Below are 26,783 nucleotides of genomic sequence, written 5' to 3' on the forward strand. Positions count from 1 at the left end.
GAAAGAATCTAATTAAACCTTTATTTGATATTAAAATACAAACTATCAAAGTTGGACTGTCATTCAGCAATAGGCCAATAGCAAATATGTATTGTTTTCACCCAGAAAAATGCATGTGTGTTCACAAATACAGCTTGGATTTGATCCAGGAATGGAGGTGACCAGAACACTGGCATGGCACAAAACCTAGCCTGTTTCATTAAAACAGTAGCTCGGGATGAATAGTTACAGTCCTGGAGAGGTGGCTGGAGTCGAGATGGGAAGGCTCCCACGGATCCCGGTACCTGCAGTAGCAAAACACTACTCACTGCAACTGTTGGGAGACATCAAGTCATTTAGAGCCATATTTTCCTAATGCAGCCAGACCAGCAGAACACACACTTCATTCTGCAGCCAACCAACCATAGTGAAAGTGTTGCTCACAGTTTTGTCACAAAGAAAGGTACCCGTGTTATAGGGTTGAAATTAAAAGGATTCACAACATAACACAGTTCTTTTACACAGGTAATTCAGGTTGCTTTTTTGTATTAAAGATCAAAATTTCCTATTGGCTAATATTTACATCATACCATAAATACTTATAAAATGGGGAGGAAAACCAGTGCAAACCAGTAACACTCATTTTCTGAAAACAAGCTGCCTTTTAGTTTCATATTCTTCTTATAAATTCAATATCACTATTTAAAAATAATTAATATTTCTAAAAATATTACAATACAGGATAAACATTGATTTTCTCAAGTGTAACAAAAATATGTTCAAAATATAGGTGGCTCCAAGTACAAAATATTGCTCTTGGTAAAGGGTAACATGGTTGTAAAACTACTATTGAGGGTTTAGAAAAATACAAAACCATTTGCATTTACTGAGTGCATAATTACATATTAGTGCAAGGGGGAAAAAAAAAGCATATTTGCATTCAAAGAGAGAATTGTCAGAGGTTTGCAGAGGTATGTAAAACATGGAATCGTTTCAGAATCATGCGTATTGACCCCAAATCTCTATTAATCCTTTCCAAGCGATCTTCCAGAGCTTCCTAAAGGAAACAGTTGAAGAAAGGGGAAAAAAAAAGGGATTTAATAACATAAACCAAAATGCAATGATCATTCTAAAATGAAGAAACTACTGTTATTCCTATATTCCACTGGTATCACAGTATCACAGTATCCTTTACTAGCGTTCTGTTAGCACCCACAGACTAGAGGCAGACCTACAAACCTGTATTATTTTTATGTATGTGTGTGTACTTGTGGGTCTTTGGCTTCCTTTAAACTGTTTTAGGTATTTTGGGTTTGTTTTTAAACTTTTACATGACTTCTAGATAAACCTGACAGGAATTAGGCCAGGTTGATAATGAGGGAGACACATTCAGGAAATGCTGCAGTGAGGGGTAACATTGATTCACTGGAATGCACTTGGACTTTCAAATTGGTTACAAGTCCTAGGATCCCCACTTAGGAACTGCTGCAGTTGTAGGCTTTGCAGAGACCTCTAGAACACAACTGGGAGACGCTTGTTTTACACTAGAAGAGTCTGCAGAGGTTTCTAAAGAAGGGCCTCTCCTGTATTCCACCTACACTACTTCTTTTTGCCTTCTTGCTTTCTTCTTTATGCTTTCAAGTAGACAAAAAAAACCCAACCAACCACTAAACTTTACACTTTCCTCTACAGCACAACAGCTGCAGGGATCTGTTTCATAGTTACTGCCTCAATGTACTGCCTTCATGTGCCTCTCAGTGTTACAGCAACAACAGATTATTCTTGTAGTAATTTGGAAAATGCATCCCATGTACAAACCCCAGAAGATATCAACAGTGTTATTATGCAGAATATACACTATGTACTATTTATACATGTACACACACATACTTTTTCCTTATATGCCATATTCAGGAACACCTCTCAGTGATATGGAAAAGTTCCCACAGTAATTGAACTTACTATAGTGGAACTTTCATCTACACTCTATATTCTTAAATTGTGGGAGAGCAATATAAGAGAGCAGCCAGATGTAGAAGCTTTTTCACCTGATTTAATCTTGCTTGCAAGGTCATTCTTCCACCAGAACAAGGTATTCGACTCAATGCAGCCTCAATCTAGTAATAGAAAATACTTCAGCTGTAAACTGTAGTTTCAGGAGCCAGCATAAGCCTTCCTAACTCATTTTACAAAGCGAGAGGTGAGGTATATAGATTACAGAGACACATTCAGTCTTGTTCTTAAACACAAGTATGCTACCATAATACTGTGCTGTACCACACAGATACAGAAGTTAACATTCATAAGCAGACTCTCCCAAGAGTCATTTTGAAGTGTTCAAGGCCAGGCTGGATGGGGTTTGGAGCAACCTGCTTTAATGGAACGTGTCCCTGCCTGTGGCAGTGGGATTGGAATTAGATGAGCTTTAAGGTCCCTTCTAATCCAACCCATTCTAGGATCCTATGAAGGGAGCACTCTTACTTGCCAGAATAACCTTCCTTATTTGAAAGGCTGGTTTAAATCACTGGCCATTAAGGAAGAAAATCAAATTCACTTTAACCCTTCCATTCACCCTGTGCTTATGTTAAAGTGACTCTCCTTTAAGGAAGTTAGGGACAGAAAAGGATTGGAGTATGGGAAGTAGAGCAGGGACTGATAATGGCCCATTCCCATGGTAACACTAGAAATTATGCATGAATTTCAGCCATGCATTGCAGGGTGCACAGCTACACCCCTCACCTCTCATACAACTACTATGTTTCATTACAAATTTAAAATAAGAATAATCTTTGCCTGTTGCTTTTCCTGAGTTAGCTCATCAAAAAGTTTCTCTGTTTCAGCCAGAGTCCTAATCCTTGCTGTGTATTTGAAGTCCCCCTCGCAAGCAGGCAGCACTGGCTCATATTTCTGTGCTACACTCCTCTCGTCCCAGGCTGTCGCTTTCTTCAGTCCAGTATTGATGGATTCAGCACAAGAGCTGTCTCTGACACCTGAGTGTTGCCTTCCTATCAATAAAATAGGGGTCTTTTTATTCGTTTTGTAATTGTGAAATTATTACACAGAAGAGAAAAATAAGCTAATGACAAGAAAAGCAGAGTGATATTAGAGGTACATAAAGTAAGGAGAGTGACTAGCAAAGCCTTGCTAGCTTGCCATAGGCAAGCTTCCCAGAAGAATGGAAAACATTTATACAGATGATCTTTCAAGTGATCTTTATAACACAGCACATTTTTTGGCTAGCAAACTGATTACTGTACTGTGCCAAATAGGAATAACTTTGACTATTACAACATTTCTAAATATCACTAAATATCATAGCTGTCATGAAAACACTCCTCTAAATCAATGCATTAATAAAAACAAAAGCAGAACATAGTGACAAGATTTACAAAAGTGAGAAAAGATTTGGTTTAATCAATCATTTAAAACATCTGAAACAACTGCTTTTATTATAGTTACTCTTGGCTATCTGTAATGTGATGTTTAGCAACAGAAAGTTATTAGTATCCCCGAGTACATACATCTTTATACAGATCCTACTAAGATATGCATTGCGTAACTGAGTTAAGCATAGGAAAACATGCTGCCCTTCTTCATTTCATTATTGCTGTTCCATTTTGTTTGTGCATATACACATATACATAAAAATTAAATACTATATGAATGGTACTTCTCTGTCTACAGAATAAGACAAGATTTAGAGGGTTTTTAAAAGTTGGACTTGATAAAAGTGACAGCTTTCTATTTAAGCAGCTATTACCAATAGAGAAAGTTTCCCCCCACTTTGATAGATTACCTTCTGTATCATCTAGTGAGAGGAACTGGAGCCTTTTTCTTGTATTATTGTGCTGTAAAGTAGATGTAGGACCAGCTTCCAGGTCATCTAGAAGTATATCAAATCTGCAGAGCAGGAAGCACAAAACTATCACTAGCTAGCAATCACGTATCAAGCAATGCTGTATTTTCTACTTTTTCACGTTTTGGTTAAATAAGCAGGTTTTTAATAAAAACAATTTCTATCCCACAGCACTGCAAGTCTTCTGCTTCTGCTCATAGTGCCATAGCTCAATATACTCCTATTTGCATCACTAAAATACCCCATTTGTGTGACTTTCTTTCAGAAGCGGGCCAAGCTCCCATGTTTCTTGACAGGATTAAACTTAGCTGTATATTCAGATATTTTCACATGACTCATTTTCTAGGACTTTTAATGAACAAGAAAGAGCAGTATTAAGCCTGCATAAACATACTGCAGCTATAGTAATGCTCAGAACACAACTGTATTTGCAAGCCTCGTACCTTGTTACTGTGTTTTCATTTTTGCTAAGCAAATGGCTAAATCCAGGAGAGAGGTTTTCTTTTGGAGATCGTTTTGGGCTGTATGTCACAGACACTGGTGCCAACATTATCTCTCTTCTTGCTGCAAAGGACAAAGGATGTTTAACTACCTCAAACATCTCCCAGTGCAGCATCTCCCACTCATGTGATCAGAGGCTTACATCTTAAACAAATGCTTTTCAAAGCTGTCTACATGTTTATTTAAATTAGATGAAAAGTGCATCACAACACAGAGAAGTTAAAATAAACTTAAGAGCTCTCATGTTTTCTACAGTTACAGTCAAGCTTTTACTTTTACTGTTAAGAGTAAGGCAGAAGGTTCTATCTTTATTTTTCTTTCTTCTAGAGCAGCTTCTCATTATTTGATTCTACCTTTTGAGTAATACAAACCAAACTTCAGAAAAGCACTGACTTGGAGTATTTGATTTCCTGTTTGGAGGAGGAAGGGACGATGACCTCTGGCCAGAAGGGGAGCTGTACCGTTTTGGTCTGTGCTGGTCTTTCCCTTTCTCTGGGGATCGGTTAGCCACTAAAGAAGATTCAACAAACCCAACAGTTTGACGTCGATTTGGTGTTTCTAAATTAAAAAGAAGAAAAAGATTGATTAACATAATACCTTTTTAAATACAAGAAACCACAAATATTCTGTATGCAGCTTGGACTGTACAAAGACTGCACTTATAGTCTGCTTGACATCAGCATGTTTTGCTCAAGTCTTACTCCCTGCTCATCGTACTCATGAAAGATGGATTAACTTATGAGAAAGGATGTTTTGCAGCAAGTGTGGGGAAACAATGCTAAATAACACTGATTTAATAGAGCCAGTGGAAGAAAAGACAAAAACATCTTTTGGGAAAGAGGGCTGGAGTACCTGCCTGAACCAAGAATATAAGGATTTGAGACAAACTCAGTGTTATCTAATTACAAAGCTTTCTAAATCAAGGTAGTTAGAACAGTTCTGTGCAATCCTACAGTATATTTGCCTGCTTTCTTAGTAACACTGTGATATAACACCATGAGAACAAAACTATAATGGATGTACAGCCAGCCAGGGCATTGCTAGGACTCCATTAACTGTTTATAAATACTGAGATATTATTAGAAAAAGGACATGAGCTACTCTCCAGCTTGAGACTTAACAGCAACCTCTGCATTCCCTCTATGTTAAACAAGTCACTTAGCTGCATGATATTGAATTTTCTTAGGAAAACTCCAGAAGTCTGCATGCTGAAACTGTTTTGATGCCGTCACTTAAGCCTGATGGACTTGAATGCCAAGAATAACAGAACCAAAGGACATGCAACCAAAGAAAAGCCAGTAAAGACAAGTTCAGGAATATGAAAATTAAAGTTACTAGCTGATGCATCTTCTTTTTCTGTCTGTGTACCCCAATCTTTAAATGATTTTCCTTCTTCAAGTTCTTTAAAGGCTTTTATAATTGGTGCTTCTGACATCTCCATTTCTTTCTTTTCTGATGTGGTTGTTGAAGAGTCTTCTTGTGAGGAGTCTTTCTCCGGAGGAGAATGGTGCCTTAAAGAATATGAGGCAGTGGAAAGGAAAAGAACTGATCAAGTAGTTTTACTTTATTTCATATATCCAAACAGTAGCTCAATAAACCAAAAAAAATGGAGGAATTTTGTTTGAGATTTACAGTCATCAAACCTAGAATTTTAAGGGTGCTTTTTAGTTTTAGCCAAGGACATCAGAAGATTGTGTTACTGCCAGTTAAGGTGCGAGTTAAATTCAGTGATTTGATACGTTCTTAGAATTAAGTATGTCTTGACAGAGGCTTTAGAAACTCCTAAGTAAGAAGGAAAACTACCACATTACATCCTAAACTACACCTGAAGCTTCTCACTGGTGGAAAGCTGCAGCCAACTGCTACCACTCGCATCCAATACAACAGAGCACACAGTGTCCAAACCCAGAGTAGAGTTGGACAAAAACATGTAAAGAAAGTGACACAAGATGCAGTTGAAGCTTTCTGATATTCCAAGAAAGGTACTGGAAGCTGCTCCTTGTTTTGTTGGTGAGGAAAGGTGATTTCATTCTTAAGGGATTGTAGAACATCTATGACATGGAGAATTTTTTGATAATTTTATGAAACAAGTAAAAAACTCTAAATATACAAATCTAGTCAATTCTGCATTCCTAAAGGTGTTGGATACCGAAGGAAACCTACTCACCTGGAAGGAATATAGGTTTCTTCTAGTCTGTTATCTTTGGAGCTTTCCCGCACTTCCAAAGGCTGGCCAGTGAAGATTGAATACTCTGCTCCTGGTATCAACCACTTCCGCCTGCTGACATCAGGAGTTGCCAACTTGCTGTGGGACCAGAACACTTCAGAATTAGGAAAGGTTTTGATTCCTTTTTTCCCCCAGAAATCAGTCCTGTAATATATTCATCATAAACTACTTGTATCTTCATACTAATGAAAAATCAGATTCTCCCCCCAAATACTGCTGTTCAGTATATACAAGTGGACATCTACAGACATATTACATCTGTAATGAACTGGGAGACACCAAAGAGGCTATAACTAAGTAACAAGGAAAAACCAAAGGGGGGAAAAGTTTTCAGGCCTTTAAAACATTTAAAAACCCAAAACCAACAACAACCACACATAAACACACCACAGGACACAACTCAACTTTAATGTTCTTAACTTAAATCCACAATTCAAACTATAGTATGCATTCTAATTCCACTCAAATCCTAACTAATTCTAACTTCCATTCTCCCCAGATACCTGTACAAGCTGTATGTAGAAACATAAGAAGTAGTAATCAGCTCTTCAAAGCAGTGACAAACACACAAGGAAAACCTCCAGTGTCCAATGGAACTATTAGATTCTATTCCCAAGATCTCTGTTGAGCATTGGAATCCCTATTCAGCTGAGACCTATCAAACACCCATCTGGGAAGACTTGAAACAGTCTGCCAACTCATACATACATTATCCAAAGTGTGTATTTGTTTTTAATACTTTCTTGGCATGCAAAACCTCTGGATTACGTCACGTGTTTAATCCAGTTTGGCCTATGGACTGACGTGATCTTGATCCGTTTTTATCCAAATCACATTAAAAAGTAGTCTAAACCACATGGTCTGCTTTCACACGGTTGGAATATTCACTTACTTGGCACAGGAGGTTCTGAAACGACTTTCAGTTACATGTCGAAGTTTCAGCATGTTTTCATGTTCTACCTGCTTGAGCTGAGCTTCAAGTTTTGAAATGGTCCTAATGTGGAAGTAGAAAAGATGCATGATAAGATTATTTAAATGACATAGAAGATACACCATATTTCTTGGAGTCTACTCTTTTCCAATCAGATATCCTTGATGAAGCAGAAGAACAAGAGCAACTACTACATTTTTATACCTATCTAAATACACATATAAATATGTATTTGAATTCTAAGGTAAGTAACCTAGCTAGAAAGACAGGACCAGGAGATACTGCTGTGGATCAAAACATCCACCTTGGAGGGGCTGGGAAAAACAAAACCAGAACATTTTTCCTCCTTGAAATGCTGTACTTATACAAGAGGCTCCCTGACTGGATTTAATGAGTGGCTCCTATGTCACTCAGGTAACTCCACCAATCTGCTGCTCAGGCTCTTCACAGGATTTTCATCTCCCTCACATACTGCAGCTCACATCTTCACTGAGCTAGCCCCTGGCAATGCAACACAGTCTTAGGCATTTCCCTCTTGGAGAACAGAAATACAGGTTTTTGGAGCAGGATATAAAAATCTGCTTTTCCACTAAAATTTCCCCAGCCTGAAATGGTTCCTAAATAGCAGCACTGAGAATCAGGCAGGAAGAAAATAGAAGTGCCAACAGAAATACTTCAGCTGTCCTTCATACTATCTTCATTCCCTCAACACTCCCAATAAAAATTGAGAGCAGAGTGGTTTTGGCTTGTTTCTATTCCTTTCTTAAACTCTTCCTATTTATTCTTTCTATTCTTTCTGTCCATTATTAATGCCTAGGAGCCATAATCTTAGCAAACTCCTGTCAGCATCCTCACTTCTGAAAACCAGAACAGTGATCGGTTAGCTGAAGATGGGGCTCCTGAGTGTACAACTGTAGGAGTAAAGGCTTCAGCAGCAGCCTGGCTGGGTTATCTGAGTGACAACCATCAGAAAGGAAGCAAATCATTACATCCCATGGGAAGCCATTGTGATGGAGGAAGCAGAAAACACATGTACCTAAAACAATAAGACATTTACAGTATGTATGAAGTAACATAAAACAACATGAAATGATTCATAAGATGTAATTAAACTTGCAAGATCTACAGACTTCATAACCTAGGAGTAAATATATAGATCGCTGCCTGCATTTCATATTGTTAAAACAGTAAGAAGACAGTTTCACATTTACCTTTTCAAATCAGATATCTGTGTGTTTGCATCAAGCAATTTGTTTTCGGTTGTATTTAGCGTATCCTACAAGTACACAAGGAAAAAAAGTAATAACCTTAGAAGGCACAAAGTGTATTAAAAGAAAAACACCAGAGTAACTACATCAGCCTTGAAAACAATACATCAAATACACCTTCCTATTTGAAAGGGAGGCCCATTCAATTTGATGGCTTTGAGTCTGCAGTACTTTTGCTGTATATCACTGAAAACCAATACATCCCAAACTCCCTCCTTTTCACTGCAGGGCTCTGAAGTCGTAGTAAGAAACTATCAGGTAAAATAAATATGGATCTTTCCATTTGATATTTTTCAAAGTACTGAGGTTAATTCTATGGCACATTATCACACATTTCACACGCGTGGTTCTCCAATTAACTAGTGTGTACTTACCTTTACTCTTTCATGTTCTTTTCCAAGGGACTCATATTCTCCTAAAAGCTAAAACAAAAAGAACACACAAACCCACACTGAGACCATTTACAATTAACAGTTTTGTTGACTGCTGTCATCTGAATTGTTTGTCTACCCCATGCAGAAGCACTCCGGGGATAGAGAATGTACTTCAATACTGTTTGTTAAGTTCTAGCGTCTTCTAATCGGAACAAAAAGTTACAGACAGAACAGAACAACTGAACTACTTACACAGTATATTTCCAATGCTCAAATTATTTATCTCTAAAGAACCTGAAGGGACTGATTGAACTGGTAAAATTATTCACTAACTTTAAAGCTGACTTTGCATTTTGCAATCTTAGTTGTAAAAAAGGAGTTAAAGCATGAAGTAGCTTTTCCAACTAACACTCATTTTGCCAATCCTTTTAAACATTCCACAAAGCTATTACTGAAGAATCAGTGAAACAACTCCTTTGATTCAGTCTAAAATCATACACGATAAAGAGTTCTAGCAAGTTGTGGTGACTTATGAGAAATTCAGTCCATCCTCACTAAACCTGAGAGGGAAAAAACAACCTTCTAAACCAACTTCCTGCAATACCTCTAAATATAAAATGAACTAATAGCACACACAGGCATAAAATACATGAAAGACTACGAGAAGTGTTACCAGGTATACCCTTGTTACCTTGAATATCTATAGATCCATAGTACCACCTAACACCTAGCCTACTAAGTAGTCAGCTGAATAATTTGTTAATGGTGCCTTAAGCCTTCACAATGCTAAACTCTGAGCAGTTTTACAAAGCAGGAGGTGCTGTGCTCCTGACCCACTGTGTAACTGTGACCACCACCACCCCTTTGCTTACTTACATTTTGAAACATTTTATTTTCTTCCTTCAGCCTCGTGTTTTTATTGTCAGATAACTTGTAAGCTTTCTCAAAGGCTTCCTCTAGATCTTGAAGCCTCGATTTTAGCCGACTGATGGTGTTATCCTTCTCCTTATTGTTTGTGCGCATCTCTTCCATATGTTCCTGCAAACCTTTGGAATTATGACTGACCGTGTAGAAGCGGTCTCGCCAGTCTGCCTGCAGGGAAATACACGTTCTTGATTATGCTTCCTGGAGGATTTGTTTTCACTTCAGTGCAAAGCATAATCTAAATTCATCTAAATAGAAAACAAGGGTACATCTGTATATGAACTTAAGAGTTTTGCCCATGTCTGTGATGTAGAAAGAATGCAAATGAAGACTAAAACCCCCAAAAGATGTTATTTATTTTACAGGAATTAATATATCTAGAAGTTAAGCCTCTTGCTTCCCAGCATGGAAAAAAGTCTCTCTGGGTATCTAACTTTGATGACAAAGTGTCCTGTTCTTTGACCAGTAAATGCAGCTATGCAGCCGTAGGCAAACTGGTCTGACCTGGTCAGAACAACTGTATAAATATCCTTAGAATAGTTTTGCCTCAGTGCAGATGAGACGTGTTCTTATCACAGCTCTAAGAAATCAGAGAAAGTAATTAAAGCTAAATAAATATATTAAAAAAACCTAATATCTAAAGAGAGACATCATGTACAAATCACAGCATTTCACTGTTAAGCTTTGTTTGATCCCTGCTAACCTGAAAAGGCTGTTCATAAGCAAAAGCGATGATGATTCAAGTCTAAGAAACTCAGCTAGGAAAGTCACTGGTGGAACATATTGGCTGATTCATATATTAAGGAGGAAGGTTGAAAATAAAAAGATGAAGATACAGAAACATGTATCAGCTTAGTAATGAACAAGTGCGTTCTCTTACCCTTTTAGTTAAAAAAAAAAAGAACACATACTTACCACCTGCCTTTCCAGCATAGCATTCTTATTTTCAAGGTCTTTTATGCGAGCACTTGCTTCGTTCAGAGCTGCATCTAATTGGTCACACCTATTCAGAACATACAGATCACAAACATCCCTTGAAACTTTAAAGTAAATATAAATTTCATAGCTTTCTTTCCTTCTTCAGGCATCCCCATGAATTTCAGTGCCTAGCCTGTGACCTTCTCCCATAATCTTTGCAGTGAGCGCACAGCATCTCTGCTCATGGTGGGCAAGCACCAACTTGGAAACACCTGCAGAGACTCAGCGTGGCTTGGAGCATAAGAGCTGCAGACCAAAAGCAGCTGAGATGCACCAGAGCAGAGCTGCGCTTCAGCTAGCTGGTGATGCTGTGTGATAATTAATAGCTGCAATCATACCGCAAGCTACTTTAACTCAATAAATGACTGCTCAGAAGTCACTTCTAGTAGTTAGCACACTACTGCTGGAAGGGAAGTACAAAAGAGTCCCAGCTACCCAGATACTGCTTCAATTATTCTAAAGGGCATTGATTTTGTAAGTATTTTAGCTATCTAAATTGACAATATTTGACTGGCAAATAATTTATATAAAAACTTCTCTATATAGCAAACATTCAAGCTATGTCTAATGGAATATTTAGGTTAGGCACACAGGCTACAGTAGTAATAGCTGGTCAAAGAGCACTGACTGGCAAAGTGAGTTTATAAAGCTACCAATGAATTCAAGACTGTGGTTTTAACGTGAAAGATAAAGGATGATGATGCTCACAAGCATGACAGGCGAGAACTACTTTACAACACAGGTAGTTCCATTACAAATTGCTTAGGCCAACCTCTGCCTGACAGCCCCTCTTGAGTAAAACTTATGCTAGCTTCAGCAAAAAGCAGGTCAAAAAAGATGTCTGGTTCAAACATCATGATTGCTGCTTAATAATGATTTTAAAGTGATCTTAAACAGCTCCATTAAATAACACAAGATTTATATTTAATAGGAAAATATTAGTATCATAGATGCAAATAATCTTCAGAATTGAAGAGTGACAAACTTTTCAAGCTATTCTAAACAAGTATATTCAGGTTTGGAAGTGGAAGGAATCCCACGTCACAGAGGAAAAGGACAAGCAAAGACAAACAGTACCTGTCAGCAAGGTTTTGACTGATTTTCTTCAAGTCTTCGGATGAAGCAGTTTTATGGCTTGCCTCTAGCTGCTGTTTTAAGCTGTGTATCTCAGCGTCATAGTAAGCTCGTAGATCAGCTATGTGCCGAGCGTGTTTTTCCCTCAAGTTCTGCCTAATCCTAGTTTCAAAAGTAAGAACAGAAAAGGTTTCCAGCTATCCACATGACCATGCACTGCTGTATTCATTTGCACATCATGAACTCAGCCTATAAACCTCTCTTACAGAACTTTGTTGCATTCAAATTAAAGAAAGCCTCACTGTCTAAGGCAGTGGTGTCAGACACCCAAGGCTTGCATGGAAGTCTCCCCATTAATACAAGTATTACTATATACAAATACAATACAAAGCTTTAGTCTCTCTTCCCTCCTTTGCTATGCACTAAAAACTGCACGTAAAATTTTAACAGGAAACCTTAAAACACTGAACTATCTTGAACCATGACCCTGACATAAGCCCTGACACATAGAATATGCCATGTCTGCTTATCCATGCGCAACTCCCAAGAGCTTCAATGGTGAATGGGGGATATTTATGTTTCCTGAGTACAGTAATTCTATGCTTCTCCCACCATTTGCCTCTAAGATAGAAAAATACATCCCCCACAGAACTTGGAAATTCTCTGCCTGTATTAACTCCCTCATACAACCTATGAGGGAAGTATGGGTTTTTATTTTAAGGTATAAAAAGACATAACCAAATAAAACATAGGAAATTGCTTTGCCTTCCAGTTAAGGCTTTGACATCCAAGGAAGACAGAACACAAATACTGTGCCTTAGGATTAAATAGTATGGTCTGAAGAAGATTCAATAGAACAGTCTAAAGAAAGACAATTGTAAGAAGTGGGAAATGACGCCATCTGCACTTCAGAGGAGAAAAGGAAAATAGCAGCAATGTGCAGCTATGTTCTAAGCAAACAGAACTCATATTCTGGTCATTTCACAAGTACTGTGAAGGTACCAACCATTACTTACTTACATTACAACCAACATTACTTACTTTGACATTATCACAGGATCTTCAACAGATGTCACTGAAAGGCTGTATTCTGGCAAACTGCTGTCAGCACACTGAGCAATAGAAGATGGAGTGAGAGTTCGTGTTTCTTCCTCCTGAGTGTTGACTAAGTTATCATTGTCAGCATCCGTATATGCCACTGGAAAGGGAGAGCTGGTCTTGTTTTCATTCTGGAACGGGTGATTTCTCCAGAGGTCCAAACGTGCAGCTCTGCTGCTGGCAAGATGCTTTGGAGAATCATTTAACTGAGATGAATTACTTGTCTGTGAAAAAGAGTCTGTGTCACAATGACTTGAAAATCCTGGCTCTGCCATAGAGTCTGGAGAAAAAGGAGCAGTCTCTTCAGGAATACTGATAAAACGGGGTCCTGGGTTCTGCTGCCCTGGTTTCATGTGCAGGGTTGGGTCCAATGTCAAGATCTAGGAAAGAAGTTACAATGCTAAAAAACCCTGTGATTTCACTTTTGTTCTTGTAAATGGAGTCTATCTGAAGACATCAGCAATCCATGTAACGTATTGCAGGAATTATAATGAATAACCACAACCATTTACTACAATTACTACAGTAATTTGGTATGACAAGCCAGATGAAGGGACATGTAATAGCTTAGATGATGATGCATATTCCCAATGTTTGCAACTTGAGTTTCTAGGTTTCCATTAAGAATAAAAGACATATCTAACATCTGCAGTTGTCTAAAAATGCTTTGACCTTTCAGTTATGTAAATAGAAGAACTTTGATGTCTGCCTGTAGGTTGAAACAATAACTTTGTATCATTATGAAAAATCACTTCATGGATTATATAAACAAGATAGTCACATAGAAGCATCATTACTGGATTTTGTACAAGACTGAAAGCTGTATAAAGAAACAGATACGATAAAGAACAATTACACAACCTCTGCCTCTTCTGTTTCACGGGTGCAATGAACTCGTCCTGTGGGAAGCAGTAAGAAAACCCTGCTCCTGTGACTGCAGTTCCATCTGCATTTCATCAGCTGCAGCCTCAGCGTAAGCAGGTTCATCCTTGCACCATTCTCAAGGTTGTGCAGCAAAGATGCTTGTTTACCCAGGGTGTTTCTGGAGGACTTGTCAGCTGGATCCCTTCCCATTCTGGTTCATCATGGCTGCACAAATTGCTGTACCAGCATAAAACTGGAGGTGGCAGCAGGGGCCAATTAATGAGAAACCAGCCTGTAACTCATCCTACCTTCAAACCGAGATGAGAAGTAAAGAAATGAATGTTACCTCTGGTGGGTGACTTGACTGGGAAGAAGGCATAAAATTCTGGTCTGGCAGCTGCTTGTTTTCCCTTTGTCTTTTATGATAAATATCCTTCAATGATGATAACTTGGTTTCATCAGCAGAAGACGACTTCAACAGGGAAAATTGCAACATTACTATTCCTGAACACAATTCTCCATCCCCAAGATAGATAAGCAAGTTCTGGGGTGGGTTTAGCTAATAAAGCCGTTCAGAACAGGAAAAGGCTTTATTCAGCATATCCAGTTTAAAAAAGGGTCTTCAGTGAGGGACATACACCTTTAATGTACTAGTCAGTCTTTTCTCAACTCTTATACACACAGTTTCTTGCAGGTGACAAAAGGTCAGTCAATTGCTGTTAGTGGGGTTAAATGGATAATGAAGGAACAGAACATGAAAGACTGAGTTAACAGAAGAGTCTCACAAAGAAGCTGGCTTCTGGAGAACTGATACTTTACATTGTAGGGAAAAAAAGCAAAGACAACAAGCAACTATCAGCCAACTATTAACACACAATGTTTACCTGCTCTGGTGATGCTTTTGTAGAGAAAATATCAGCAAACTCACTTCTGAAGTTCTCTGGTAAAGGGTGATACATCTCCTTCTCATCTAATTTCCAGTATGAAAGTCCTGGTAAAAAGAAACATTGAAAGAAAATAATAAATAGAAAACTACAAATTCCAAGCTCATGGCTATAAAACAGGAATCCCAAAATCCATTAGTAAATGTTACCGTGGCAGCTTGCAAAAATGCTGTATTAATTATGTGCATCTATTTCTTAAGGAACTCAGTAAAGCATTTGTTACCAGAAGTTAGAAAAATCTCAGTGCAAAGCACAGGCAACGTGGTCAGCATCACATCACACAGCATCAGTAACTACAGCTATCAATCAGTGAAACCACGTAGATTTACTCTTTGATATTTAAGGCAAAAATCCTCATTTACCATATTACCATTTTCCATTTATAGCATTTAAAACTTGTATTACCCTGGAATAATCCCAGGCAGCCACTTGATACCACAAACTTCAGTTTGCTACTCAACAGCACTCTATAGCATGCAAAGAGACGAGACTACCAGGACTAAGAGGGACGGCACACGAGGAACAGATACAGTCTTAACCCCACTTCAATTTCTTATATGTGTCCCTCTCTCAATGGGCTGTGCAGAAGCAATAGATACACAGTTTGCAGGGCTGCATCTCTGTGCCCCTGTTTCTTACTCAAATGAATCCATCCTGTCACAATCAAAATATGTGAATTAGTTGTTTGTTTTCACAAAAAAACAACCAAAATAAAACAAAAAACCCCACATCCCCCCAAGAAAACACAAGTCCCACAAAACCCCACAAAGAACCAGCACCAACCACCCCAAAACAGTGGAATTAAAATCTTATCAAAACACTAAAAAAGCAACCTCCCTCCATTAAAGAATTGGCACATTACACACTGCATTATCCCATTCTTATTTATTAACACAATTCTTCAATCACACCCTTGGCTTACAGGAATTCTGCCTCTATCACCAGGCACTCCTGTGACTACTATTGACCAATGATGCCAATATCTGAAAGATTATTTGATACCACATGATTTTAAGAGTAATTAAATTATGAAACAGTTTTAAAGACAAAGCTCAACTTTGAAACACTGAGGAATTTGAAGAGAAAAATTGCTGCACATCCTACATCCGCCAGCAGTGACACACAGGAACTCCATCAGTTCGAAACGCAAGAGGAAGAAAAGCGGGATTATACTATATCAAAGTTTAATAGCCTGCCAGCGCACAAACCCTCCTCACCTCCCCAGGGTTATCAGAAATGCATCCTAGGAGGAGTTTTAAAAAACAAGAGTTCAAAAGAAAAGGAAATGTAAGTACAAGAAGTTAACTATACCTGAAGCTTCAGACACTAAGGAATTTGGACTTTCATTCGGTTGATTGAGGTAAAAAGTGTAAGGTGGCAAAGCAGCATCAGAAAGGTTTGTCTAAAATCACAAAGGAGGAACAATTTATAAGGAAAGTCACAAAGCAAGGGGGGGAAAAAAGGCAAGGGTATAACTGTTTCTAATTGCATGGAAGTGGTGTTAGTCTTTTTAAGCAAAGGGATTATATTTCATTATACAGCACAATCCAAACCTGTGCCATTTATATTCAGAGGAACCACAGGCAAAAGGGGAACTAAACTAAGCCACTCAATTAAAAGACACTGATGTTTTGTAAGTCATGTGCCTGTTGCTTGTGGAGCATTTCTGAGATTAACTGTTACAAAAATACACATTTTGTACAGTCATCTAAACTTCCTTGCTGCAGGTGCAAGTATATAGAGGGGTGACTTGCCAGTAAAGCATTACTCTTTCCTCCTCCTAAGGCTGGAATTGCTTATACTGAGCTGTTATGATTCCTCCTACCACAAATCTACAGGTAAATGCTGTCTATCAGCACCCAAGACACACAAGAGACTACATACACTTCTTCTCATCACTCCAAACTTCCTAAGCGACCACCAAAGGTAATCAAAGAAACCACTTTGAAAAGAGTGGGACGAACACAGGGGATAAAAATGGACATCACTTAAGATTTGCCACAGCTCTCCTCTTCCTTAATCAAGGAATCACAACACAGTGATACAAGAGCAACTGAGTAAGTGCAGCTAGCTTTAAAACAGTCATCTCACATTGCTCTTTTCTACCATACTTGAGGCTTTTTGTTCCATTACAGAAGCTTAACAGCCATGCTCCTTGGCAAATTTATACAGCTCATACAACTGAGGACTAAACCAGGATAGAAACCATTGAATTAACAAAAGTCAGTAAGAAAAAAAGAAATGGAACTAAAGCTTTTCAAGTTTTTGCACAAAGCACCAGCTCACCTCACGGCTATTTTGTCCCTCTTAATGTTTTATTTAGGTATTCTCCTTTGCCTAAGGAGGAAGAAAGGAAAATGAAGGAATAGCAACTGAATTCTCACAAAGGAAAAGAAAGATAAAGGCTTTTTCAAAATCTGAGTTTGCCACTAATTTCCTTATGCATCCTCCTGTAGCAGAGAGAGAAAAGAAACAATCCACAGCAGATAAATGTGACTCCTGGTTTGAAATAGCCCCTCAGAGGAACATATTATTTCCACTGACAATGGAAGAAGATTAGAGAGCAGGCCCAGAGTAAGCTACTCTTAACTCTTTCTGGATCACCCTCAGAGTGACCACAGGAAAGAGAACAAACCCTGCCTTGAATCAACTGATTCATATTTCCTAGTTCTCCTAATCTCCTGTAAGGAGAGCCATTAACAGAGTTTCAATTCTTTCCTTAATATTAGCATAAGGAGAGAGGTTTGTGACAATATACTGGAAGGAATGCTAAAACTTCATAGTTACATGTATGATGATTACTCACACAATCACCTTGCAGAACAACCTTTTGGATCAGAAATATGTGATTAAGCTTCTCTCCCCAGAATAATGAGGTGTGTGGACATACAGAATTATTAACTCAAGAATATGGGGAAGCAGAAATCAAATTGTGCTCAAAAGAGGCATTCTGAGCTGCTTCAGCAGCCACGGCAATAGGTGGTACTACAAACAGTTCTAAAGTGGTGGCATCACAAACTTGAAATCCAGGATCCTTCGAAAAACTTACAGGGCACAATAAATGACCACGACCTGAAGCTTCAATTGAGAATGTAACTATTATCTCTATGAGGAAAGAACAAGTGCTACCTAGGTAAGTGAACACAAAAATTAGGTAAGGAATAAAATAAGGCAAAATATGTAAGTATAGAATGATACAACAAGTAAACTCTAACCACATGAACTTAGAACTTACTATATGAATGGTAACAGCATACTCAAATGCTTAAAGCAAGTATGAAAGTATGTGCTGAATCAGAAACCACTACAATGCTGAAAAAATACCAGTAACAAGAATCAAACTAGAAAAACATAAAAAGACTTACATTCTGATGGGGTAATTTCTTTGCCTTCTCATTTTCTTGCATAGAGTTTACACACACTTCATCTGCATTTATTCTTTTTGGTTGGTTTTGTTTCAGTTTTTGTGCCCATGATGTTAAAGATTTACTAGAAGAACAAACAAACAGACCTTAAGTACGTAAGTCCTTTTCAGTGGAGACATGATCCCTACAGGAAATTTCTTCTTCAAGGTGGGACAGAGGCACTAAAACTCCACTGCCTTCATGCACTTTTGAGAAATAATATGAAGTGATGAACGCTTAAATGCTTTAGGGTTTTGGTTTGGGGGTTTTTAAGGTAAAAAAACAACTCAAAACACAAAGAAATCACTGGAAGGCGCTAATGAAACACAACCACCAGTAAAACAGCTTTCCTTTCAAAAAAGTCCTAACAAAGAGCTTCAGACAACTATGTTTTGGTCTGTTCAAGCAGATACCAGCCAAAACCACAAAACTAAACCAAAACGTAAATGCAGGGTCTTTTCTTGCTAGTATGTTTTACAATCAAGATGTTCCATTCAATTCTGAAATGTTTCCAGTTACCAACAGCTATTTATTGAATGGTGACTGCCCACAATAAAGTATTTGGAAAGTTGACCACTTACCTAGCTTTTTTTCCACATTGAGTTTCATCAACTTTATGTTCAAAATCAGTAGGAAAAATTAAAGCATCATTCCTTCCCGATGAACAATTTTCCTCTTTATTTCTTGGTGAAAGTTCCCTTTTATTTTGAACACTGGCTACAGCTGCATCACTCTGTCCCTGGGAAGTTTTCTCCATGTAGTCTGTGCACTTGGTAGTGTTGTCCAGTCTGCCAGGGTGCAGTTCGGAGGCAGAAAGTGTACCGTACCCACTGTTCATTGAAGCATCACTTCCAAAACCCTCCTGATGCAGGTCAGAGGCATTTGGCTGACTTTCCGCTTCATTAGATCCAAGTTGACTGACAACACATTCATGTTCTTTAAAGATTTCAGAATGCATCCCCATCTGACTGCCTAGTGATGAAAAAGTGTCTGTGAGCTTGGTGGGCAAACTTCTGCTCTTGCCGGTGCCCCAGTTGCTGCTCTGCAGTTTTGCCAACTGCCTTACCTCATCCTGAATGAGCTGTGGGAAAAGAAAAGGCAAAACTCCTAAGAAAGGATATCACAGACCACATTTAAACTTTGATGACTCTTCAAATCATGGTATCAGTGACAGAATTGGAGCACTTCTCTGAAATGACTCAGATTTTTCAATATGTAGACATCTCATGCATAAAGTAGGTCTATGTGTAACAGTAAAATGTCCATGGCAACAATTCTTAAATCCATGCAGTCACAGGTCTCACTAGTCATTTATTAATGTTAAAAAACATGCATGCATGTATTCACTACATACCTTCAGAACTAGAGTTACCTACCAACCAGCCAAGGTAATATTAGCTATCCAGGTATGTCATTAGAAGTGGACAAAAGCCTTTTGCTAAATTTAAGTGTAAAAGATTCTATAAATTAGATATATGTTTTAAAGACTGCAAGGATGCTTAATGGAAGTATAAACCATTCCTCTATGATGCTAATAGGAATAATGTACCTCTGTAAGATTATTTGCATCAAACCCGACTTTAAAATATCAGATTTAGATAATATGTTATTTATTCATATAATAGAGATCTGCATTTGAATTATTCTGGTATCTGATGGAGCGGAGCAAACCTCTAGTTACGTCACTAGATTTAACAGTGGTTTAAGAATGTGGAACTCTACTAATGTTTTTCACAGAACTCCAGTGCATTACTCATGTGAATGGCAGGTGGAAAGCACAAGCTGGACAAAAATCATGTGTTCTCTTAAAGAAATAAAAAGTAAGGCTTAATTTCAGAGGAACCTCCACGTACACTGGTCAGAACCAGGCCCTAGGTTTTATTAACTAGTGATTTTCACTCCCCCCCCCAAAAAAAACTAAAAACTTACCCCCTTAAACTACCCCAATCTTCCAACAGAACCCATCCCTCCAAAACCAAAACAAGATCTCCCCAAATCATCCCCCAAATAACACCACCAAAAAACCTGATGCTTCCACCCAAGTGTCAAAGTTTTCTGCCATAAGCTTTGTTAGTGGCTCATGATTTCAACTATGACTTCAATAATACTTTGTGATTGTGTGACTCAACTCTGCCAAAGGAGGGAAGGGAGAACAAAAGGGAACAGAATTGCCAGGAGAAAAAAAACAATCTGATGAGATTTAATCTTTGTCATTAATGTGTTGGGTGGGAAAAGTGAAAGGCTACTATTCAAATTAAACAGCATTTTTACTTCTCTTTGCATGGTCACAAATAATTCCAAGAGAAGACAAGACCTGGGGAAAATAAGATCACATTTCTATAATTTTGGGAACACAGGTAACTTCTTTTTCCTTTCAAATCTCTTCCATAAAGTCTGATCTTGGGGTGATTCACAGGTGGTGGCAGTTCACCATTACCACACCTGGCTTCCAATCACAAAGCCAAGGACTGACCCCACTGATTCAAAAATGAACTCCAGGTCTCTTGATCCCTATTTTCACATGGATTAAGATGTATTTTTAAAGCACATTGCTCTTGAAGCACAGCACAGAGCAATGTTAATGCAGCATCTTGTTTTTCTACCCAAATAGTAGATTATTATTTGTTATAGAATCACAAACTGGTTTGGGTTGGAAAGGAGCTTAAAGTTCATCCAGTTCCAACCCCCTGCCATGGGCAGGGACACCTTCCACTAGAGCAGGTTGCTCCAAGCACCGTCCAACCTGGCCTTGAACACTGCCAGGGATGGGGCATCCTTTAGTATTCTTATTAGAGCATAGTGAGTTGCCTGGATTGCAGTATTTCTCGGTTTTAAGTTTGGAATAGCTCCCTCTGTTTTATATAATGCATTCATATAACTGAAAGCAAGTTACAGCTGTTGATTTTATATTTAGTGTGGCAATTAGTGCAGTTAGTAACTCCCTGCTGATACCACAAACACAACTCTTCCAGAGGTAGCCTTTCCTATTAAGAAACAAAACAGCAAAGCCAACACAATGGTTTAGTCAAAACTATGATTAGCAACAAGTGAATCAAACCACTACAGTAGGAGGAAGGAAATACAAGGGAAACACTGGTGGGACAAAAATAACAAGATGGGGGGGAAGGTGAAGAGGTGAACGAGGAGAACCAGGAGATAGGATAAAAGGACAGTACCTCTTGTTAATTCAGTTCAGGAACTGTTGATTACTACTAGTGTAGAGGGCATCAGGAAAGGGAAGGGAAAAGCAGTAACCAAAATGATGAAGATATTAAGCATTATATATTTATAGAATCACTGTCTCATACATACATAGACATTTCTTTTGTTTTAATGGATAAATATGGTTCAGCAAAAATGTGAATATTCCCCTGGGTCATCTTTTCATTCTTAAAGGAGACTGTTCAACTGAAGGGTGAAATAAGCATTCAGGTTTTATAATGAATGCTTTCCTACTCTCTAGACTGTCTAGAGGAGTGAATGACAAGATGCATAACATCTTTGAATGAGGAGAAAACTACCATGTCTCAAAATTAGAAATGATACAGTCTTACAGTTAGTTAAAACCAGCTTGTACCTCTAAAATCCAGTTATCCTATGGGCATTCTGAACTAAACGTTTGTGAAAACAAAACAACTGAAAACAAATAATCCCAGAATATTCACTTCTGGAATGGTTCTTACAGTTACTTTGTTAATTACCCAAGGCTGTCTCAAATAAGCATCCTGTAAATGGCATTCCAGTTATCCACTTCCATTAACTGCCTGTCTGAATATACTTACAGAAAAAGACAAGGGTGCCAGAACCCATACTGCATTGCTTTGGAGGGGAATGTGGTTGGGGGCAAGGGAAGAAAAGTTCAGTCTAACCTACCTACATGAACAAATCATTACTTACTTGAATTTGATGGTGGAACTGCTCTTGCTGGGCAACTATTTGTTCCTGACATTGTTTTTCTACCAGTCTCAAGAACTGTAGCCACCTTGTCTATTAAATCACAAAGTACAATAATTAAAGCACAGTCATATTGCATCTCTAGCTACAATACAGTTTTGCAGTCTTACACTTAGGTGTTGACATAATACAAAGTTTGATAGCAGCACTGTGGTTTCCACCCCACGACATACACAGCCCCCTATCAATGGGAACAATTCACTATGGACACATTCACTCAAACTCCTTCTAGACAGCATGAAAACACATCACTACAATTTAAGTTTGGTTTAAAAATCACAAATGAAAAAGAGAAGAGAGTTATTCTATTAAAGATTACTTAAAAACAGAAACAGCTGGCAGTGAAGTACAGTCCAATTTTGGAAAGGTTGATTCCAGTTCAGTAAATTATAGACAATTTTAAACCTGGTAATGAAACATACTTATGTTTAGTGAACCATTTGTTTGCTCCCTTCAGCAATGTAGCTGAAGGCCATGATGCATAACTGTTTAGTGACAACGAAAACAGAACGTAAAGTCAAATCTATAGGGTTCCTAAAATACGTTAAAATCTGAATTTTAAAACTACTTTATGCTAATCTTTATGGAGCCTGATACTTGAAGCACAGGACACGGGACATAGAACGTATGTGCCTTGACACAGACACCTCTGTTCCTTCCTCGGAGCTGTTAAAGCACATCCAAATTAAGCATCTGCCAAAGACAGTTCAATGGACCACAGCCAGAAACCTCCAACATTGTGCAAGAACAAGCCATGGTGTGGAAACCTCATGTTCATTATGGGGACTAAATATAATGATAAAATTTAAAGTAAAAAAAAGACAAAAAACAACATTAAAAAGCATTCAAGAGAATTAACTCATTGAACCCACTTCATGACTTTGGGGTTGTTTTAAGTGGGGAAACAAACTGATCACATTGCTACAAATGGAGTAAATAAGTAATTAAACTAAAACTGAGCCAGTTTTAGAAAGAAAACTTCTGATTTCCAGGATCACTTCAGGCCAGTTTGAAGTGAGACAATTTTAAAGGTTTACATTTTTTTTCCATTCAAAACTTGCAATTGAAACTCTGGAAAAAATATTCACATCTGTCTTGTAATACTAAGATTAAAAGCTAAGGGAAAATTGCAGTAAAATCTATGCACACAATTAGTCCATACATTGTAAAGGGATTTGTCCCATCATGAGGAATAAACATACATCATAGAACTTACTGCTAAACTGTATCATTAGATTTATCTTCCAAAATACAAAGCTGATATATTAATACAAATGTCTTTAAAAATAAACCTTAACACGAAATACCTCACAGCTCTTCACAATTTCTGAGTCAGCATTTCCAGCGTTCTGGAGATCTTGCACAAAGGAGGCAAGCAGCTCAACAGAACCAGGCATTAATGAGGACCTGGGATTCCCTGAGTAACCAGAAACTCCATTGGGATTGGATGAGGGACTTCTAGTGAAACACAAGGAAAAGGATTTCAATTATTTATTGTGCCAGTTGCTCAGTATAGTGCCCAAAATAATACACTACATATGCTATGAAGCTGTACAGAGTTACACACTTAATTTACACTGTGACCCTCACCATGCGGAAAAATAACAACTGATCTGTTCATAGATGTTTATCAAGAAAATGTCCAAGAATCCACAGGATGCCTCATTCTTATCTCACATACTGTTAAAACACAGCTTTCCTAGAAGAGAGGCAGTATAACCAGCAGAGACACTACTGCTCGCTAGTGCAAATGTCAATAAATCCAGCTTTTCATCAAACCCATGTGCTTCCTTATGGATTCTGATGTTACAAGTGCACAAACATAAGCTGCTGTGTTATGATTCATGAAGCCCGGGAGTACTGCCTCCTTCTGAGGAGTTACACATGCAGTAAGCAACCTGTAACTCTCATCTTAATAGGTCAATCAAGAAGAACCTCTCCTTATTATCGCTTAGACCATTAGTCCTTATTTGCCCTTCTTATTCAGACTGGGAATAGCCTAGGCATTGAACAGAAAAACAGCTCTGTATTTCTAAGCTGCTGGTCTCTACCAATGCATGGTCTCAGCACAATGCATGATCATTCTAAAGAATAAGCTCTTATAACTAGTGCAAGACAGGTTCCCAGCCCCAATTCTACAAGACACAAGGCAACGGAAGTTACTAAGCTTTTAAGAAATAATTAACAGTTCTTTCAGTAAAGCTTTTCTCATTACATATTACACCTGTAAATGCGAAACAGCCCAAAATACATTGCAGAGTATTACATATCATTTCACCTGAGTAACAACACTACTGTAACAGCATACTAATGAAGCATAATGAAAATAACAATATTTGTCAGGAATTTCTTCAACACATCACCTGTTACAATGCAAGTGACAGACAGAGCTGTGGGTATTTCTGACATCAGAGTCTGCAGAAGATGAAGGGATTTCTTGTGCAGTTTTCACCACGTCACAGTTTTCCATATCTTAGTCCCAAGTATGATGTTACCCTGAAAATAAATATACAGAATATAATAAGCACCACCGTCTGTTTTTTAAAAGCCATTTGATTAAAGAATCAGAATTTTACTAAAGAGCCAAACCACCCCAGAAAGTGCTGGCATTCCACAACCAACCTCTCTTCCTTGCCCTGTACTATGCTTGCAAACGGGGTATTTAGTCAGCTTTCTACTTGCTGGGACCACTAAAACTTAAGGAGATTCCCAGCTGTGCATTGTATCTAGACCAGGCTGTAAGTGGTGTCTGAATCCAAAAAAATCCAGGTAGAACAGTGTTGCTGGGGTTTGGTTGGTTGGCTTAAACCTGAGCCCTCGGACTTCTGTGAAAGGGCCTTATTATCAATGCACTTAAACCTGCTGAACAGGAATCCGTGCCTTCCCTGCAAGAAGCACACCCACCAGAAAATAAACCCAAGACTGACTTAGACTGCAGCTGACCGGTTCTGACATTTCTGTGATATTTGGCTTGCTTTCTTCACAGAACACTTGTTTTACTGTTACTGTACAACATTAACTCAAAAAAGCTGGTTTGAGCTACACCTCTTACCAACTAAGAACAAAAACCCATGTAGTCCAACAGGAATCCCAGAGCAGTTAAACCCAGCAGCTGGTTAACTGAAAGCGTCATAAATAAATAACTACTAAACACTTGTGCGATGCTCTCACAGCACTCAAAGCAGCAGTTCACAAGAAATGCTGTAAAGAGACTAAAATATTCCTCCAGTTCCCATACTTTCACTGAGAAATAGTTGGAATACATTGCTCAGTCCTTCTATAGTGCTTATTGAAGCGTGTTCTACACCCTGGTGAATTCACTCTGTGTTCTAACAGTGAAGAGAAACCTTACAATCATGTCATGGATGAACAAGAAGAGACATCAAGAAATAACATCCTAGTGGTCTGTGATACTACTAAAAATAAACCCCTGCTGCCTTAAAGAAGCACGACACCTTCAACACAACCATTTCTCTTTAGAGGGCTTACAATTACATGCTATTGGCTTTAACATTACTTGTGAGTACAAAGAGATATCACACTAACAGGTCTGGAAGCATAAACATTTCCACCAGAAGGAAAACCAATGGAAAACAGCCTGATTATTGCCTGTTTTACTGGACTTACACCAGGAATGTTTCCCACGTACTCACTCAAACTATCTCCTTTGGACAGGGCTGAAAATGCAAGAATGGGAAGGAAGTTATCCCAGATGCACATATCCTTTGGCAAAGCTTCTTGGGATAAATGAAGAGGCGGGGGAAAAAAGGCCTTTCTTCTTTCTCTAGTGGTTTAAAGTGAGGAAAACTTGAAGGTTATCAGGCACCTAACAGTACAGATAAAGGAGCTGCGAGTGTCTCTGGAGCAGCTGATGGCAGTGCAGGGAGCTACCTCAGTCTCCCCAGGATGCAATCATGGGTGGCCTATCTCAGCAGCACAGCAGATGGGTGGGACTTCGCTGTGACACAGGCTCGTTTCATAACCTCATTAGGAGTCTGCTCACAATACGAAAAAAAAAGCACATTAAGTGAGCTGCAACTGGGCTGAGGAGCACTAAGCTGACAGCTATTGTTTCCATAGCACAGAATAATCCTTAAACGGCCACGTCCCTACATAAAGGAGCAGGATAAAAACCAAGCGGCGGGGTATTCTGACTCTTTAAGTGCGATGTGGATGGGAGCAGCGGGGCCAGCGCAGCCCGCGTGGTTCTGCGGCTCCTCCTGAGCAAGACCCGACTGCCCACGACTCCCCCCTCGGGGGGCACGGGGCCCCTCGGTCCCCGCTGCCCCTCCCGCCGCCGGGACTCCCTTTCCCCGGCTTCCCAAGGACTTCCTGAGGGACCACGGGGAGGAACAACGAACGCAGGGCTCTGAATCCCCTCAGGAAACGCTCCCGCCCGTAAAGCTC

At 38.8% G+C, this 26,783-nt stretch overlaps 1 protein-coding gene across 3 annotated transcripts; it reads right to left on the bottom strand.

Moving 5' to 3' along the window:
* Positions 1 to 26,622, bottom strand: MPHOSPH9 (M-phase phosphoprotein 9). 3 transcript variants are annotated; one of them, XM_062632101.1, is made up of 24 exons: positions 26,030 to 26,611; positions 24,740 to 24,872; positions 23,684 to 23,834; positions 22,320 to 22,409; positions 19,004 to 19,503; positions 18,384 to 18,507; positions 16,330 to 16,420; positions 14,959 to 15,065; positions 14,421 to 14,546; positions 13,154 to 13,590; positions 12,116 to 12,274; positions 10,976 to 11,063; positions 10,013 to 10,228; positions 9,137 to 9,184; positions 8,706 to 8,770; positions 7,456 to 7,557; positions 6,504 to 6,641; positions 5,672 to 5,847; positions 4,730 to 4,894; positions 4,279 to 4,399; positions 3,776 to 3,879; positions 2,773 to 2,984; positions 2,028 to 2,096; positions 1 to 1,036 (listed from the first exon to the last, which is right to left on the bottom strand). In XM_062632101.1, the coding sequence occupies exons 2-24, from the start codon at positions 24,844 to 24,846 to the stop codon at positions 935 to 937; spliced, it is 3,498 nt and encodes a 1,165-aa protein (XP_062488085.1). In that variant the 5' UTR covers positions 24,847 to 24,872; positions 26,030 to 26,611; the 3' UTR covers positions 1 to 934. The 3 variants fall into 3 exon arrangements, with proteins under 3 accessions (XP_062488085.1, XP_062488086.1, XP_062488087.1); XM_062632102.1 differs by lacking the exons at positions 1 to 1,036; positions 2,773 to 2,984 and having other exon boundaries at positions 26,030 to 26,616; XM_062632103.1 differs by lacking the exons at positions 1 to 1,036; positions 2,028 to 2,096; positions 2,773 to 2,984 and having other exon boundaries at positions 4,798 to 4,894; positions 26,030 to 26,622.
* Between the last annotated feature and the right edge of the window lie 161 nt (positions 26,623 to 26,783).

The sequence above is a fragment of the Pezoporus occidentalis genome, unplaced genomic scaffold (genome assembly GCF_034315485.1).
Source record: "Pezoporus occidentalis ecotype Australia unplaced genomic scaffold, CSIRO_AGI_Poc_V1 ctg381, whole genome shotgun sequence".
NCBI classification, from domain to species: domain Eukaryota; kingdom Metazoa; phylum Chordata; class Aves; order Psittaciformes; family Psittacidae; genus Pezoporus; species Pezoporus occidentalis.

Bases quoted from the DNA above. Each gene is read 5' to 3' on its own strand.
- MPHOSPH9 (XM_062632101.1), bottom strand. From the start codon at position 24,846: ATGGAAAACTGTGACGTGGTGAAAACTGCACAAGAAATCCCTTCATCT. The intron at 8,771-9,136 runs GTAAGTACACAC...GTGTACTTGTAG, and splicing joins AAGAACATGAAAGAGTAAAG to GATACGCTAAATACAACCGA. The intron at 6,642-7,455 runs GTAAGTGAATAT...CTGGTCCCACAG, and splicing joins TTCAGAACCTCCTGTGCCAA to CAAGTTGGCAACTCCTGATG.